This window comes from Lucilia cuprina, chromosome 6 (assembly GCF_022045245.1).
Source record: "Lucilia cuprina isolate Lc7/37 chromosome 6, ASM2204524v1, whole genome shotgun sequence".
Classification (NCBI taxonomy): Eukaryota; Metazoa; Arthropoda; class Insecta; order Diptera; family Calliphoridae; genus Lucilia; species Lucilia cuprina.
In genome coordinates this window covers 62,816,746-62,836,286 of record NC_060954.1, presented here as the reverse complement: position 1 = coordinate 62,836,286, position 19,541 = coordinate 62,816,746, and the positions used below count along the sequence as shown (strand labels likewise).

The following is a 19,541-nucleotide window of genomic DNA, read 5'->3' as shown; positions in this document are numbered from 1 at the left end:
TGAATGATTCGTAATTCAGCTCTGGGTGGAGGTGGTGCCATTATCGCTTAAGGGTAATCAGGCCGACCTTTTTGATCTGCCTTCGAGAGTTTTACGTTTCAAACAGCATTGGCCAATGTGTGACGTCAGATAACTGTACCGAGTTATAGTTTTTCTTGAGGTGCATATATGACCATGTGCAATCGTGTTAACCTAAGTTTTTAATTTTAATTGGAACATATGAGCAATTAAGCTAGAGTAATGAATTTTTGGTACATACTAGGTTTCTTTGGCATTTAATACATACAATACTTACGATCTTTTAAAATCTAGAACGTTTAGGGGATAAAAAAATATTAATTGGCCAATAGTGGCTTTTTATATTACTATGAATTGGATTGGATGTATTAAAAAAATTATATTCATTACTTATACAATATTAGCGATCACGTGGTGGTATACCAAAAATAGTTATTTTCTTATTATACATACATCCATGGACCCATGTGAGCCACTCATGCTTGGTTGAGTGGCTACCCTTCTTACCTAATCTAACCTAGTATACATACCTTTTTTTCATGTTTAATATGTATGTATTTATCTTCTTTCTTATTTATAATGAAAAACGAGCGGCTTTCTATGTACCGTTTTGTGTAAATCCTAGAAAGCGAAAATCATCGTTAGTTAGCGGTTAGTTTTTTATCATGAATGAATCAAAATTCCTCAATTCCAACAGTTTTAGACAATTTCAGTAATTTATAGGTTTTTTTGTTTGTTTATACATAAAATAATAACTTGTTATTTATTCATAAATTTTCAATTTTGTTTATTAAAGTCTATAAAAGTATTTAAAATAGGTATTCTCTTGTAAGTATTTACAGTTTCATATTTCACATTTTTTAACTTTGAACTAGGTATAATGTAATATACATTTATATATTAACAACTATGTGTGTTTAACATGTTTGCTATAAAATTTTTATTGTTCACTATTTACTAGTTCGAACCACTGACGCATAGCCTCACTTAAAACCGTGGGCAATTGATTCAAGTCTCTCACTATAACATAATAGGGGAATGGAAAATCTTCTAAATAAGATTTTATATTAATAGAATTATTTGGTAACATTTCCATTGTCTGTATGTCAAGTATAGAGTTCTTGTTCTCCGGATTATCTATGATAATGTAAACTAGGAAAATTCGTTGAAGTCTTGCTAGTTTAATAGCATTTCGCACCTGAAATAAAACAATAAGGTTTTGTTAAATTCAAAATTCAAGGATGTATATAAAAAATACGCACCTTTGATTTGCCTTCACTAAATATGTTCCGGCCATCGCTTAAAATTAAGAGAAGATTTTCGAAAATGCCGTTGTCGGAAGTAGAAGAACCTTCTTCTAAGCCTGCCGTCCGTATGAAGTCGAGTAATTCGGCAATCTTCGTTTTATCCTGTGAAAACTGCAAGGAACTAACTAACTTTGGTCCATCGAACTGTTCATTGTGATTGAGCAATATTTGGGGTTGTTCCCCAAAAGATATTACGCTTAAACGTCCACTTTCCAGCAGTGTTAAAGCCTGAGACACTAAAGATATGGCTTCCAGAGTCAAGACTTTCGAATTATTATGATGCATTGACTTTGAATCATCAATAGCTATAGTAATTTTATAATCGCGTTGCGCCGGCTTTGTTCTTCGCAACCAGATCTTGTCTTTACGGAATTGAGAGGCAATATACGGAATAATTTTTTTCATATTTATACGGCGTCCGGTTCGGTAGTCTCCCTTCAGTCTTGTACATTTCGTTGGTTCTAAGATAAGACGCAATTGTTCACAAAGGTCTCGAGCATTTTGCGACATACGATTGGATATAGCATGCCACGTTTCATGGTCTTCATTTTGGGCAATAATCTAGAAAATAAAAAAAAAATAAATGTGTTAACGTTTACATTAATAGTATATTTGTTTATCAATTACTGGCTGCTGTGAAGTAACTTGTTCCTGGTATATTCTTCTTAATTCTAGTGTTTTGGCAGCACTTAACTCCTCTACATGTCCACTCTTGTCACTCAGTATTTCCTTACTGCAAAGAGCGAAAAAAAAATAATTTCAATGCACATAATAATTGATATAATACTTACTTGCAATGTGCAGTAGTATCGTCACTTCTTTGTACCGTCATTGTTTCAATAACATCACCATCCACTTCTAATTGTTCTTGAGTGGTAACATTGTCATTTCTAGGCTCAGACTTTGAGGGATTTTCCGAATTCTTTTCCATTTTTTCGGAGATCATTTCTTGTGGATCCACATTGTTAAGTTCTTCTTCAGTTTCTTCAATTAATTCCGATTGATTTTCGGCAGCTTCTTCGTTTTCATTAATTTTTTCCTCTTCAGACTGAGGCTGAATTTTCTTGGACTGTTCTTCGGTTGCATTGTCTAAAGTAAGCTTATCACTTGTCTTTGGTTCCTTAACATGTTGATATTCCTCTGCTTCCATATCATTATTTGCCTCATCTTGATTTTCTTCGTTTTGGACATTATTTTCTTCGTTGAGTTTGTCAACAGTTTTAAGACGCTTTATCTTATTTTGCTCAGCTTGTCCTGAAAATTAAAAAAAAAATAGAATAAAATTCTCTATGAATTAAGTTGAAATTTACTTACCCATTGATCTGTCTTCGTCAGTGCGACCTTGTTTTCTCTTTTCCTTGGTATTAGCATCGCTTTTATTATCTTCAGGTGTTGTAGTCTCCTTGGTTTCAGCTATACCTTGGTGACCTCCATCGTTGGTCTGAAAGGCATTAAAAAACAATTGTTGTTAAATTGCATCGTATAAAAAGACAAATTCATTAAACCTCATTTTCAGCTTGACCTATGCCTTCTTTATCTTCTCCCGTATCTTGTTCATCTATATTCTGATCTTGTTGTACATCGGTGTCAGTTTTTTCGGCTTCTAACTTATCCTTGGAACCTTTTGGCTCTATTTCAGGAACCGACTGCATATTGTCTTCTTTCATGGGTTGATCTTTAGATTGTTCGTATTCTTCATGTTTTTCATTTCTATTTTCTGATTCTTCCTCTGCTGAAGTTTCTTCTTCGATTTGACCTCTTTTCTGCTCATCAACTTCTTCGTTTGAATTTTCTTGATTTTCTTCTTCTTCATTTGGTTTTTCCTCATCAGGAGTTTCAGCATCATTTTGCAATTTACTTGTATCATCGTCTTCATCATTCGAATCACTGTCATCACTTACATTCTCTTTGTTTTCGTCTTTGTCACCTGCTTCATCATTATCGTTTTGGTCTTCTTGAGTTTCATCAACATCCTGCATATTATCTTTCATAGTATCAATATCGAAAGGATTATCTTCGCCTTGCTGTTTCTCATCCTCCTCATTGTCGTCGTTAACATTAAGGTCTCCCAAATCGAAATCTTCTGGTTGTTCTGGTTCTTCTAGTTCATTATGATATGGGTTAACCTGATCTTGATCACCTTCTTCTTGATCTTTCATATTGTCTATATCATTTTCTTCTCGTTTTCTCTTGTCCTCCTCGTTTGGTTCATTTGTGGCGTCCAAACCATCCTTTTCGGGATCATTTTTTCCATCGTCGTCCTTTGAGGTATCATTCTTAGAATTGAGGTCATTATGGGCATCCTGTTCATCACCATTTCCTTTGCCATCCTCTTCTTGCATTTCTTTTTCCTCCTCTTGCTCTTCCGGTTCTTCGTCATCACCCCAAATTTGATCGTCTAGTTTGTCTGCACCCTCTTCGGTTTCGCCCATTTCTTTACTCATATCTTCCTCGTTTTCAGACTCTCCACTGTCATCTTCCTCTTCGTTTTGTTTATCTATGTCCTGCATTTCTGCATCAAAATTGTCACTCATTTCAATTCCTTTCTCTTCTTTGCAATCATTCGGTTCGTTTTTATCATTTTCATCCTTACGATCCTCAGGGCGTTTCGCATCATCCAATTGATCTTCAGATTCTATTTTATCTGAGGCATCTTTTTCTCCGGTTCCATCTTCTAGACCAAAACCTTCACCTTCTTTTTGGTCTTTCTTTGATTCCCCTTCTTCGTCTTGCATAAGATCTTGTGGCACACAGAAGCCTTTTGTGCCGATCTCTACGAATACGGTTAGTATTATTGACAACATTTTTACGGACACCTTGTGCGCTCCCAACTGTTGGCACAAAAAGTACTCTGCCATCAAATTAAATTGTTCAAGAAGCGGTTGAATGCTTAATAATTTCTTAATGAGTTCAATTTTCTCCACAGATGGCTCAGACAATTTAAGTGTAAGAAGTACATTCGTTAATTGTTCATTTATCTTTTCCATATTCATCACATTCCAATCTTCCTTAAGTGCACCATACAGTTTTTTCTTCAAATGCTGATCATCAAGTTCTTCGTTGTCATCGTCATTTTTCTTCTTTGTTTGTTGTTTCTCTTCCTCATCTGACTGGGTTTTTGATGGGTATTTTTTGTAAAGTTTTTGCAAAGAAAGAAGCATAGAATGAATTATGGATTCCAGCTGCTGATCGATGCTTTCTAAACTACATTCTGAATTTGATTTACTTTCATCTGTAAATATCTCTTGAATGGTATCATTGATGTTGTAAGATAGGTCGATGAGAGGTTTAGCTATAGGCAAGTATTCGTTTTCATTGGTTTTGAAGTTTTTTAAGATATCCTGTATTGAGTTATATAATTTGTTGTAGGTGTTTTTATAATCAATTAGACGATCTTTAAGTACAAATTCGCTGGTATCGGTGTTTAAGCGCTCTAGTGCAGATTTTGATAATGACAAAACTTTTTCGCAATCAGATATAACAGCACTTGAGTCTACTGAATTCTTAAATACATTTCCACCATCCACATCAGCAAATAACACATTTTCCTTTCGCACATTGGTGGGAATACGCAAGAAATATAATTTTAGTTGTTCGAAAACATAGCGTATACGTGTAACAACAGCTTTCAAGGCATCACATCGATCACGGAATCTACTGAAATTCATATAGCTCTCATCAAGCTCAGCTTTACTATTTACATCTTCCAAGTCTTTTAGCTGCTGCAACATAACCCTATTATCATACATAACCTTAGTGGTAGAGGCTAAGAGTTTTCTTTGGTTCTGCACCAAAAGGAACATGTCGACAGCGTAACCTTTTATACGCTCAATATTCGGGGGACCCAGTTCAGACAAAGGCGTAAGCATTATATTCCGCAGTAATTTTAGTTTGAAAACACATTTATTAAAGTATACATCCAAGTTTTCATTTAACTGCAACAATTTTGGTTGAAGTCGTTTTTCCTTGAAATTTGAGAGCATGGATTTAATGCAGAATGGAGGCAAGAATATGTCTTCGAATTCGGTGCTCATCGATAATTCCATGAGACCGGTCTTGTAGTTAACACCTAGAGTTGAAAGGGCTTTAAAGAGATCCGTTAATGCTTTACGTTTCTGTTGTAATATATGTTTAGCTTCCAACTTTTGTTTAGGACGTTCTTTAGTCCTATCGACAGTCAAATTTCTTAAATAGTCACACCTTTCTAACTGTTGAGATAACAGAGAGTCTAATGCGATTATAAGTTTAGGATAGTGGGCATTTGTAACAGTCTCCTTAACCACATTACGAGAGGTGTTGAACAACCGTTGAGCTTTCGAAAGCAATGTTTGTGCTGAATCAGTATTGTTCACTTCCTCAGTTGCATTACTTTTTTGCTTCGAAGCTAAAACGAAATATTTGGGATCGACCATATAATATTTCATTTTAGAATCAAATCTTAAATCTTTTCCTTTATCGTTGGCGAAATTAAAGTCTTTGGCAGTAGAATCCTTTGGTTGAAAAACTGCTGTTATTTTCTCCTTCAGTTGCTGTTCATATTCCTTTAAGAATTTGTTAAGATTTCGATGAACACGAGCGACATTATTTCGCATGCTAAAGTAGGACAAGTCTTTGTTATAACTTTCGATTTTAACTAACTCCTTAAGTTTTTTCTCAATTGGAGCTCTAATGGATTTTTGGTGTTCTTCAATTTCCTTAGAAAATTGATCAAAGTACAACTGCAAATTTCGGATGCCGGAAATCAATTGCCAAATTTGTGCGTTAGTGGTATTATTGTTATCATTCGCAGTGTAATTGATACAGTTATGTAGATATAGCTCGAAAGCTAAAAGCAATTGCATTCTTATGCTAAAATCACCATAACATGACGACTCTACGAACTGTCTCAAAATGTTAATAATATCTTTGGCTTCCACCGTAAATTTCTTGGCACTGGTTTCTGTCGGGTCTAAAATCTCGTGTTCTTCAAACCTTTTCATTGTGTAGGTGATGTTGGCCAAAGATGAGTCAATTTCTCGTTCAGCAATGAATTCATGGACTAGATTATAAATGAAAAACCAATATTTATATGCATTTGATTCAACTTTTTCATAGGTTTGTGCTAAACAATTGCGCCAAAACTGCAGTTCCAGGCGCGTCCATTTTTGAACAAATTGCGCAACCTCTTGTTCTTCATTTTTAAGGTTGTTGTTTTTATGAGCAACTTCATTCCAAAGAGCAACATTTTGGCGCAGTATTTGAAAACCAGTATTGAAACGTACTACCGGCGCGGTCGATGGTAAGATGCGAATACGATCGATAATTTTTTTAATATCAATCAACGTTGCATGTTCGGGATATAATTCTAGTTGTTCAGTAACTCTCTTTTCAATGTCATTCAGGACATCTCCACAGGATACTATTTCTTGTATATTCGAATCTTTATAGAAATTATAAGGTTTCTCTTGTTTTAGATTCGTTAATAGATTTTCGTCCAGCGCATCTTTTTGGATGGCCATGCTGAAGTAAAAACTACTAAAGCATTCTTCATCTAACCAGTCGTTTATAGAAGATTTGTATTTATTGTAAATCTTAAGAAAAACTTGGAAACGCTCCTTGAAGTAATATACAAAATCAATTTGTTCGTTGTTATCAGAACGTTTAGGTTTTGGATGATAATAAGTTTGAGAGCTTTTGACTAAGATTTCGATGAAGTTTTTGGCAATAAAAGCGTAATCATTTTCTTGTACAACAATATGATCTCTTTTAGTTTTCAATGGCTTCTTTGTGTTCAATTTGATCACTTTCTCCAAAGTATCTTCCTGTATGAAGTCACCGAAATCTTCTTGAATCGCAGTTGGAAATATTTCTTCAATTTCCTTTAACTCCTGCATTTCTTCATCCTCGTCTTCACACTTTGTTTTAGTTAGATAAAGACTTTCATCTTCCTTCTGCTTCTGCCGTCTTAGTTCTTCTTCACGTTGCCAAACTTGGTTGATGATATTGAAGGCAAAGTCAAATTCTGCGAATAGCTCCTGATTGATAAAGTGAGAAATTTCAACACGGTTCTTAAGTTCAACAACCTTGGCTTTCAACAAATGGAAATAATCCGATTCACATCTAGACATTTTATTAATTATACTGAATACAGGACAACGATTTTGTAAAATATCTTTGGAGGAATTAACATTGAAGATATCAAGCATTTTACTAGTCGGAAACTCTGCAATGTTTTTCAACACTTTGTGCAGCTTGTTGTTGGCATTAATGTTGACGCATATGCCATTTCCTTCATCAATTATATTATTTTTAATCTGGGCGAGAACAAGCTTTAGACCTTCGAATCCAAAACGTAGTTGATTGATTGAGCATTGCAATGGTTTCAAAAAGTCCTGATAGTAAAGCAAATACGGTTTCAATGTGTGATGAACAAAACGCTGAGAATTTGCAATCCATAAACTGAGTTTTTTTATAATTTCATCGCAACTTTCAAGGATTCCGCTCAAACAATCAGAATCCATATTTCCAAATAGAACGTCCCAAATTGATTCAACGCTATTCACAAGTTTTAATAGAACGTCTGGATTACAATTTGTAGTTATGAAGTGGGTAATGTCCCTGACCAAAACCCCATATAAACATTTCTCTGGTCTCAGAGCTACCTTTTCTTTGAGCTTGTTTTGTTTCTCCTTTAAAATGTCGAGATTTCTCTTGATAGCTTCATAAATTTCTTCACCAAAATGTTTATACTTCATCGAAATTCTGGAAAAGTCGTAGGCTGATTTAAAGTTATTTAAGATATAAATATCATCCGCCATATATTCATTCTTTAATCGATTCTTTTCTACAGGATCTATAAGCGGTGTGAAAGGAATGAGGCATAATTCTATAGAACCAATTAAAGTGTTCATTAAAGAAGATTTATACAAAACCACTTGATTTCCAGTCGCACTGGTATTATCCGAAATATTTTCTTCGGTGTCAGCAGTGCAATCTTTTAATTTTACAATTAAATTATGAAAAGATTCCGTATAATTTGTTAAATTTTTTTCGGCGTCACTTCGACAGTACATCTCAAGATATTTCACTTCTGACAATAAACGTTTTGCATTTCTCAACGAACGCATATAATTGTTCCATGCTACATTATATGTTGGTGTCACGAGCATAGAGTTGTGCCAGACTATCTGACACAGTTGATTTAAAGAATTTTTCCAAAGATCCAAATCACGCAAAGGCACTGTTTTAAATGCTCCACTTTCATCAACGAATAATAAATTAGACATGATGTTGATGAAAGGAGGACCATTAAATGTATTTTGACTCTGAATGTTATCTTTACAATCATGAACTCGTACACACTCAAGGTGAGAATTTAGACTTTCAAGTTGCAGTCTGTGCACTGAATTCGAGACAAGTCTGTTTATGGCTGAAAAGTGCTTGTAGCCTCCATCTAAATATTGCAAAAGATCTTCAAATTCTTCGGAAGTCTGCATATTGTTTATGTAACTGGAGATATGTAACCATATATCACGATATTTTTGAAAGTACGACAGTTTACATGTATTTAGCAACGAAACTGTTGTGCTATTTAAAAATGGAATTTCCTCCTGATATTCACAGTTTATTTGAACACTATTTACTGCCGTATTTTCTATAGTTGCTATTAATGATTTAATTAAAAAGTATTCTCTTATTGCAAGCGTTTTTAATTGAATTTCGTGCGGCATATTGTAAGATTTTTCAGCGATTGCTTCTGAGAAAGGTGTAGGAGCAAGTAATTGTGATATTTCATTTAGATCAGATTCTATGATGTCAAGATCTTCGGAAGAAAGTTGCACGTTATTAAAATTATTTTCCGTTAAAGTACTTAAAAACTGTTGTAAATTCAATTTCAACTCTTCTGGTATTAATTTTCCACAATTACGATTTAAACTGACTTCTTGAGTCTTTTTAAAGTCGAACAGAGTATAGTTTTTAGAAATAATGGCATAAGCTCGCCGTGAGCTTTCACTATTTTGAGCAGCGAACTTTTTAAACACATCCTCAGGAGTAAATTGCCCATATAAAGGAATTACACTTAGTAATTGATCTAATTCTTGTATTTTCATAAAGATTTGCACCTAAAGATAAGTTAATTTTTAACATGTTTGTTTCTGTGTGAATGTGAAAATAAGTTGGACTTACCTCTTCTTTTTGAGAAAATGGCTGGAATTCTAATAAGTGCTTTGCATACATTTTACGACGAACATTTAAGGGATGCTTGATGCTTGACACATAATCAAGAAGTTGTCGTTGGCTATTGTATAGTTCGGGCGATATTGTATGAATGTTAGGCAGTAATTTGTGAACTAGGGTCATCAGGTTCTTGTTCAACCATTTAAAGTGTAATATAAGTTTATCAAGTAGGTCAGTGTTAACCTCCTTGTTTAGATATAAATTCAATCGCGATAGATTCAGTATGCGATTAAACCACTGTAATGCAGTGATTAATTCAATATATGATTCCATATCCAACTGGGCCTGGTACATACTACTCTTTAGTACCTTTTGGAGGTGTAAGAGAAAATCAGAGTAATGTTGTAGGAACGAATTGTTAAGTTTATCGCTTAAAACCTGTTTTGCAATAGCTTGGGAATATGTCAGTACATCGATAGAGCTCATTTTTGTTACTGGCTCTTGTGGCAATGGAGCTATCAACATGTTAAAAATTAGAGAGCTGCTCAAACAGAAACCAAGTTTTTCTGATGTTTCCAACTTGTAATCACGTATTCTAGGATACAATTTTGTATTCCAGGGCAATGATGGCAGAATACTGTCGTTATCGGTATTGACTATACAGTTGTAAAGGGTTTTGGAAAGTTCCCATAATGCTGGATAGTCTTTTAGACATTTTTCTAACTGCAGATAACGATACCGCAAATCATTTAACGAGCTCGCTTCATATGTCATATAAATCAAGTACTTTGCAAAGTCCTCAAAGTTAATATTTTCCATATTTATAGTTGAAAATTCGGAAAATAATAGAGATAATGCTTCTTGCGCTTGACTTGCATCCAATAAATTATCCAAAACAACTTTTAAAGGAACAATTTGCAAATTCACTAAAGGAATTTCGGTCAAAGAACTACATTTTAAAACAACGTCTTTCAAATGATCTTGATGTAAATTGGCAGTAAATTTCTCTGACTCCATTATGACAATTTCTCTTAGTTTATTTTGGTAAAAATTTAAACCGTAACCCATCAAATCCGTAGAAGCAGAATATACATAAACTTCCATGGCACTTACATATATTGCCCTTTTCATTTGGTAGCCAATTCGCTTATATGAAGCGCACAAAAAGGCAGTCTGAGTAAGATGCGATATCGTTAAGTTATTTATTTCTGTAAGTTTAGAAATTTTGTCATGAATGTTTATTATGCAGTTAATGGCATTTATGTCTCGCACTCCCTGGTGGAACACTAATATACGTTTATCATCCATATTAGGTGTTTGATTGTTTATGAAAATTTCAACGCAACGATTACGCATAGCTCGAGATAATTCTCCATTTTTAGGATCTAGCGTTAGAAATGCTCTGAAATTATCAGACTTCTTAACAATTTCAGCCTTTTCATTTCCTGTAACGCCCTTTTCAGATAACATTAAAGTGCCACTCGGCTCAAAGACAGGATTCAAACGATCCAGGACAGCTGAAGAACAAAGGTTTACATGTTCGAGTAAAATGTATTGACCATCCTTGAGTGATTTAACAATTTTTGAGTCAACCCATTCAAAACAACCGCCTGTATTTAAAGATTCTGTATTCTTAACATGCAATTTCAACAAATTGAGTTTATTACGAATATTATTTAACTCTTCGGTGTACTTTTCATTAGCGGAACAGTAAATACTTTTTTGCAGGATTTCAATAAGATTATTTAGTTTATCTATTCGTCTACGATAATTTACAAGTTCCTCAGAAACAAACGATTTGTTTGTCAATTCTAAAAAAAAAACAAAAATGATGAATGGTTGAAAGATGGAAACTCATATGAAGTACTTACCACATTTATAATTGCGTAAAACACTGTAAGTATTCCATGAGTCCAACAATTCAGAAATCATTTTAATTGTGCTAGAACTGTCTAAAATTGTGTTCTGAATGAATTTTAAATATATACATTCAACATGAAACGATATTTCTTCAAGATGCCGGTTAAGATCGATCTATGTTAATAAAATAATAGCGATGCATTAATTGTTTATTGGAACCTGTTTTTAATAGCTACCTGTTGGAAACTCCCTGTTACGGAGTCATCAATGTTGTCCAAGTTACACATCTGATTGGATATAAAGCACAATGTATCAATAATTTTTGTTTTGCCCGTATCAGTTGAACCACACAAAAGTACAGGCTTCTCCACATGTACACACTCGACTAAGTTTTTCAGAGTCTCACGTTGCGTTTCCAGTAATAGAGGTGAACATTCCATTGGTTTTTGGAAATGCAGTGGTTGAGTATCACGATCAATAGTTATGTCGTTAATGTATATTCTCTCATTGGTCCAGTAAAGACCGACATCTTCAGATATCGCATTCAGATATTCCGCATTGCATTTGAAAACAGATTCGAATGTATTGCGAATAAATTGTTTGTCTTGCTCACAGCGCATTCGTTGGTAATACACCAGTTTCATGCGCTCATAGAGGGTTAATAAGAAATTATCAAAGTTCCGCCTAAATCCTTGAGTGTGTTTAACGGTGAATCCAGTTTGAGGACTTTTCAATAGATCGCACCAAAATAGTATATCTCGCAAATTTATTTCAAATGGACCACCCTTATATCCAAATTCCATCGTTGTTATGCCATTATCTAGGATTTCCGAAAAACGAACTAATCGCAGTGATAAATCAAATTCAGGAATCAAACATTCATTTTGATCTGTGATCATATCCAATTCAGAAAGGTCTTCCTGATTTTGTTTCATTGATCTATGTATGTCAAAGAGATTCTTAGATGACCGTTCATGGAAAGGTGGTAATAGTTTAACAAAACTGGCTCTCAGTTCATCAAAATAGGTTTTGTATTTGCCTTCTACAACAAATAATAAATCTTCGGTCGTAAGTTTCTGTACATACACTTTTGTGAAACGATTAAGGAATGACTGAGGCAAGCCCTTGCGACCACCGCCTTGTTTCAGGGGATTTTGACTGGCGAAGACACGAGTTTGTTTGTTGAGTGCGAATGTTTTGTTTAGTTCTGGTATATACACTTCTCCACGATGATCGAGAATTGCATTGAGACCTTCTAAAACCGATTGCGGGGCCAAATTCAATTCATCTAAAAGGATCCAAGTATTGTTAGCTTTTAGCGCTGCTAGCAATGGACCATCGCGCCATTGAAAGGAACCGATTTGTAAGTTAGTGTTTTTCTTATCTTCTTCCGATTTTAAATTTGAAATATTATCCTCAGCTGGCAAATCAGTTCCAAATAGATCTGCCAGGTCAGTATGTTCACAAAGATTAATACGCACAATATTGTATCCGATAGCATGAGCGAGGCTTTCAACTATAGATGTTTTTCCTACACCTGGAGGACCTTCTAATAAAATTGGTTTATTTAGCGACAAAGCCGAGAGTAAACGAAAGAGATTCTGTTTGGTAGTAGGTGCTTCAAAAAGAAAATATTTGCTGGTGTTTAGCATAGCTTCGTTCGTTTCGCTGTTCGTGTTAATGTAAAATGGCTTAATTCCAAAAGTATTATTTGAGGTATATTCTACAGTAGTCCCCTTGTTCTTTAACAGTTCAGATAGAGTGAATTTTTCGCCTATTATTTCATTTGCTTGCTGTATTGCATATTCAATTATTTGTATCTTAAGTTTCTCTAATTGCTCAGATGATTCATGCAATGACATTTCCAATGCATCCAAAAATGTAGTTTCCAAACCAAATATCGCTTTTTCGGGGAAGGTTAGCGTCGTATTTGTTACAATAAAGTTGGCCATGGCTAATATATCTCTTATGGAAAACTTAAACTTGTCAATTGTGTTTTTCATGTACAGAACAATATCTACTATGAATGTAGCTATTTTAAGAATCTCCGCTCTATCAATTGATGTATTCTTTATCTGGTCAATAATACAATTACTAGCAATTTCTACGAGATCATCTCTAGAATTCGAAGGCTGACACCATATCTCGGTAAAACGATTTCTCAAAGCTGGTGAAAGTTCTTTTTTACCAAAATCTCCACCAGGATTCATAGTAGCTAAGAACTGAAATCCGGGTTTAGCTTGAACCACAAACTCTTTTGCAATCCCCTCTGTTAATTGGTTCTCAGATATAATACCACATTTTTCTGCCAATAAAACTGTACGTTCTGGTTCTAAAATACAATTTAAGCGTTCCAGCACAGAATCTTCCGCCAAAGATATTTCGTCAGCCATAAAGTAGGAGCCTTCTTCCATAGACTGAATCAATGGACCATCTGCCCACTCGAATATTTTTTTAGTTTCTTGTTGACTGTCGTTATTCCGACAAGGCCGCAGACCTCCCAAAAAGTCTGCACCTTCTGTATGCATATGACAGTTAAGAATACGCAAGTTTACACCACGGATTGTTGACAACAATTGGCACACAGTAGTTTTGCCACAGCCAGTGGGTCCCACCAATAGAACGGGTTCATCAAACTGTAGAGCTTTCGCTGTCAGCACGGCCATGCGTGTCATATTACGAGTCCATACGATATCTGTGCGAGATTTAAAGTTGTGAATTTCATCAATTATATATTTAGTGACAAGCGATGTTTCTCCATTTCCACTCGTATCGAACAATCTGTCTAAGTTTACACGTTTCTTAAAGTTTTTGTACAAAGTTTCATCAATTACTTCCAACTCAATTTCCGTTCGTACTTTTGCTGAAAGTACTAAGTAGCCTTCTTCGACTAAATGCTGATTCCAATCATATTTTGGGTCTTCCAATAGCTTTTTATCGGCCAATGTATAACGTATGCCCCACCTAAAAAGATCACGCAGTGTAAAGGTGTTTTTGGAAGTGGATTTTCTATTCTTTTGCAAGTCAACCATGCAAGCAACCATTTTTCGGGCATAAGAAGCAGGTATGAGACACTTTTTTTCTAAAATTATTTCCAACTCCGTTCGTGGTATATCAGAGAAGTGCAATTCAATAAATCTATTTTTGAATGCTCTGGATAGCGTTTTTCTTCCACCATATAAACCGGGGGGATTTTGTGTAGCAAATAGCATAAAATTGGGATGAGCTTTGACAACAGTTTGGGTTTCTGGTATGAAAATTTCGCGATTGTCGTCCAAAACACGATTAAGAGCTTCCAAAATTTCAGTTGACGCCAAGTTAAGTTCATCTAAAATTATCCAGTAACCATTACGCATAGCCTGTACCAAAATACCCTCTTTAAAAGCCAACTTTCCACTAACGTCGGTAGTATAGGTACCAATGTATTCCTGCAGATCTGTGTGTTCATGGTTATTTATACGCAGACAGTGGTTTCCACTTCGCCTTGCTACGTAATCAATTAAACTTGTTTTTCCCGCCGATGTTGGGCCTTGTAAAAGTATAGGAAGTTTACCAATAGATATAATACGTGCCAAGTCCTTTAAGTTTTCTTTAACACTGTCTGTTAAAATGTAATTACTGCAATCCTGTAGTTCTTTTGGGCCCTTTTCAATCCAATAACCTTCAAAGTTAAGATAATTTTCACCCGGTTTTGGTATTGCCTGTTGGAGTACGGCTTTAGCATTGCTAAGCAACGCCTCTTTTATCAAGTGTTGTACTACATTGTGTGATTGAGGATCGAGCTGTGTCAAAAAACTTAAACAGAATGATTCATAAAGGTTTCTTTCGATCGATCCACACAAGTTTTTTGCACATATTGTTAAAGATCTGCAAAGAGTACGCAAGGAATAAACTGGCCTATTTCCGAGGCCATCATTTAGCTCCAGCTTGGCTAATGATTTTAGCCGTTTATACAGTTTCACGATGCTCATTACACTCTTCTTTTGTATGCCAGTAGCACTTAAATAGTCTGATATAAGCAAACTCAAATCGGCTTCCGTCTCAGCTTCATCCACAAAAAATTCTGTAAATCTGTTGCGAATGCCAACTGGCAAATCTTTTTTACCAATATCAGTATTAGGATTCATACAAGAAAAGATTCGAAAATCAGGATGCCTTTTAACTGGAGTAAAGTCACCTTTTTCTAACAATACAACCGATCCATCTGGCTCCAAAATAGTGGATAAACATTCCAATGTTTCGGCTGAAGCTAAGTTTATTTCGTCCAATAGAAGCCAATCGCCATTTTTTATGCAATTAACCAGAGATCCTGGTATAAAGGCAAAAGATATATTAATAGATTTACTGAGTTGGCTATTTAGTTTTTGCAATTTTATTTTTAAAGCCATCCAGCGGGGCATCAAAAGCATATCCTTTTCTCTAAGTTCATTACGTTCGGACTTTTCAAAAATATTATCAACAATTTTAATCATCAGCTTCACAATCACTGAAAAGTTGCCTTGATTGTAGCAGATGCTGAATTTTGTTAGGAAAGATTCATTTTTCGATTGATTGAATGTTCTTCTAAATAGCACTTCGAATTCTGTTCGCAAAGGAGCAATAACATATGCAAGATCTACTGGCTTAAAACCACCCACTAAATCGGAAACATCAGATTGGTTGTTCATATTTACAACAACTAATTTATGTTTAGTTCTTGCGGCCAAATACTGCACCGATGATGTCTTGCCCACGCCTGTTTCTCCAACTAATAACACTGGTTCCGCATTAGCTACGCAAACTGCAATCCGTTCCAAAAGGCAAGAAGCCAGACGTGTAAATGAAAAAGTGGTTGATAAAGCGTTCGATTTTGTGGAAAAATGACGTATGACCTTTCCTTCACCGTTCGACAACTTAAGTCTCTTCAACGACTGTTCTTCTGTTGAAAGTTCCTTCATTGCGATCTCATTTCTCTCATCGCTAGAGGATGATAGTGTTCGAGCATAAAGTTCTGCTCGACCAACTTTAATGCGTTCGCTATCTACGCAAACTTCAGGCTTGAATTCATCGGCCAAGTGTTCGCAACGAGACTGTATAATTCCCAATTTTGCTCCGATTCCTACTATTAATTTCGTTTTCTCTTTGCTGTTCGGCAAATACGAACAAAATATATCGACGGCGTTTTGAAATACAAAATATGCACATTCTGTGCTGGTAACAGAAAATGAAGGATTCGATCTTTGACACAACTTTATAAGGTCACGCGTCGACACTAAACGTCCCGAACTCGTTAAAGATGTCATATTAACTTCTTCGTAAGGCAATTGCTGGAAGGTTTCTGTTGCACTTGCTTTGTCTCTGGTCTCTTGCTGGCGAAGATTGTCGGCTATATTATGGTCTCCACTAGAAAATGTAAGGAACACGTCTACCATTCGATTAGCTACAGTCGCCAATTTAGAATATTTACTTCTAATGACTTCGCACAGTTCATTTCGGGACAATGGCAAAATGTTAATTGGGTACAGATGTTTCTCCAATAATGAAAACAATGCCTTCTGTGACCAGTTTGAGGACGATGATTTATGTGTCCTGGAATTGAGAGTTTCATTTATCTTTGATTCTTGAATAAATATATTCAAAATAAAATATTTACCTCACAGTCACAAATAACTGAAATCCAGGAGTAACTTTAACATAATCTCGAAATCCTGGCACACTAAGATAATTGTTTTCAAGCAGACTACTCAAAACTGTAAACGTATCAGTTGTAGCGCAGTCCAAATCTTCTAGAAGCAACCAATAGCCGTTCATGACAGCCTGAAATATGAGTTGATTGATAATTCGTTTAGTACTCTGGATAAAACAAACAAATTTATAAATTACCTGCGTAAGAACACCAGGCAGCCATATAAATTCACCGGGAACATCAGTGCAATGATACTGACCAAGTAACATTTTGCTGTCAGTCTGATCACCCAATTGAATTCGCAAAAACCCATTCGTTGAAGCAGAGTTTGTAACATCAGATGAGACAATTTTTCGCTTATTACAAATACCTTCCTTATTATTGCTGTTGACATTGCTGATTATCTGATTATTTTCTTGGTTAAACATAGAATTAAATTCATCTACCACAACATCCTTTTTAGGAGCAATTCTTCCAGTCATACGAGCTAAATACTCAACTAGTGTAGTTTTACCACAGCCTACCGGACCAGAGAGACAAATGGCTTTTCCAGAAGTTATACCTAGGGCAATGCTTCGAAGATTCACTCTGGTTGATTCAACACGAACTATGCTCTCTTGATTACTTTCCATCGTGCGAAAATAATCATAATTGTCCCTGTTAAATATGGGTAAAAATACTCCTTCAATGTTTGTTACAAACAATGCGCTATTTGCGTTTATAGAAATAGTATCCTCTGATGATTCTGCAATTTCATCTTCGACGGAATCTGATAAATTTAAAAGTCTCATAGATTCTTGTTCCTCGTAAAATTCAATAAGCAATTCTTCTGGTAGTTTTTCATTCAATTTGTGTAAGGTTGTAGCGTTCATATTTGTTAACATTGCGACTATGTGATTTCTGTACACTTTCAAAAGAGGACTTTCATTTTCGGATGGTTCGCCATAACAAAGAAGAAATTCCGACCAATTCCAAAGATCCTTAAAAAAACTCGTGTCAGCTTTTAAAAGATAAAAACAACATTTAATAATTGCAAATGCATCTGGTTTATCGTTTAAATTCGTTTTCGACTTCTTTGAAGCTACTTCATCACAAGATGTTGAAAATGGAGCCGGCTTGTTCAGGAAATAGGACAGTGCAAAACTAAAATATATAGATTTTGTTTATTTAAATTCAGAATATATATTAAAACAAATAAAATTTATTTTACCGTTTAGCGCAAAGCGACAAATGCATAAGTTTTGCCAAAGCGATACATTTCCATTGATATTCGATGGCATTTTCAAAATCATTCCCACCTACAGCGTTCGTTATAAGCAACAATAAACAATCTTCAAATGCCGTTGCAATTGGTATAGTTAACGTCTCGTCGAGTAAAGAACTGCTTAAACATCGGAGCAAAAATTCAATATCACTGCTGCGGTAGCTCTATAAAATATTTAAAATTTTACAAGAAATTTAATTTGTATCGTAGATTTTTGATAAGCGATTACATTTTCACTTTAGTACCAATAACAAACTATGAACACTCATTAAAATTATGTTCAACACATGTGTTTTATTGAAGTATTAAAAATTTACTGTAATTAAAACTTTTTAACTTACTATTTGTAAAAAGTGAAAAAATTATAGAAATATACTTAATCTATTTTATAGCGAATATTTAAATTACTACTATTTATGAAACACGCATGTTTCATTATTTTTTACCTTTTTATCCAAAAAATCAAGTAAGAAATTTAATTTTTCATTTGGAGTTTGAATCAATGATACAAGTTGTTGTACATTTTTCTTTATTTTATGAACACTAAATTCCATTTTATCTATTTTTTCAAATGCATATAATAAGGATTACAACAATTTTAATCGAAATAATTAGTTTTATTTAAACTTTTTAAATTTTTTATTTAAATTTAAACCAAAAAACATGTAAAAATCACAGAACTTCAAAACCTCATTCAAACACTTGCAAAACAAAATAAAACACGTGCAGACATTAGCAGTGTTGTATACTTACATTTATTTTATGATTATTGGCGATTTTTTACGAAATATGTAAAAAAACAAAATCATGGTGTCTACATGAGACAAAATCCTCATAAACTTTAATTTTAATTGTTTTATTATAACAAGAAAAATCGTTATTTAATATATCTAGGGACGGACATGGCTTAATCGACTTCACTATCTATAAGGATCCAATGTCTGTGTTTTGTAACTTTCGAATTGACAAAAATTTTAATAATTGTAAAATTGTCTTGTTTAAAATAATATAAATTTGTAAGTTTTTAATTTCTAAATACCGAATTTTTGAAGAATGTTAAACTTGTTTTTTTAGAGTCATCGTTTTCCAATACGGGAATGTTCTTTTCGAAAAAACATATTAACATATCCCAATATTTGTAATAAGTAAAATAATATATGTACAAAAATCTTAATAAGTCAAACTTTTTAAAATGGAATTTTTGATACACCCTATTTTACCGGTTTCTACAAAAATACACAATACAAATTTGCTGTTGTTTTTGTAGAGT

At 34.4% G+C, this 19,541-nt stretch overlaps 1 protein-coding gene across 2 annotated transcripts; it reads right to left on the bottom strand.

Annotated features, from left to right (window-relative positions):
* Nucleotides 1–780: 780 nt before the first annotated feature.
* Nucleotides 781–18,956, bottom strand: LOC111675913 (midasin). 2 transcript variants are annotated; one of them, XR_006941474.1, is made up of 14 exons: nucleotides 18,718–18,956; nucleotides 18,218–18,435; nucleotides 17,205–18,150; nucleotides 16,975–17,138; nucleotides 11,579–16,910; nucleotides 11,354–11,516; nucleotides 9,492–11,293; nucleotides 2,831–9,427; nucleotides 2,640–2,766; nucleotides 2,117–2,579; nucleotides 1,953–2,058; nucleotides 1,281–1,886; nucleotides 906–1,216; nucleotides 781–870 (listed from the first exon to the last, which is right to left on the bottom strand). XR_006941474.1 is itself a non-coding variant. In XM_023436780.2 (13 exons), the coding sequence occupies exons 1-13, from the start codon at nucleotides 18,823–18,825 to the stop codon at nucleotides 959–961; spliced, it is 16,890 nt and encodes a 5,629-aa protein (XP_023292548.2). In that variant the 5' UTR covers nucleotides 18,826–18,956; the 3' UTR covers nucleotides 781–958. The 2 variants fall into 2 exon arrangements, 1 of the variants encoding a protein (XP_023292548.2); XM_023436780.2 differs by having other exon boundaries at nucleotides 781–1,216.
* Nucleotides 18,957–19,541: the final 585 nt, after the last annotated feature.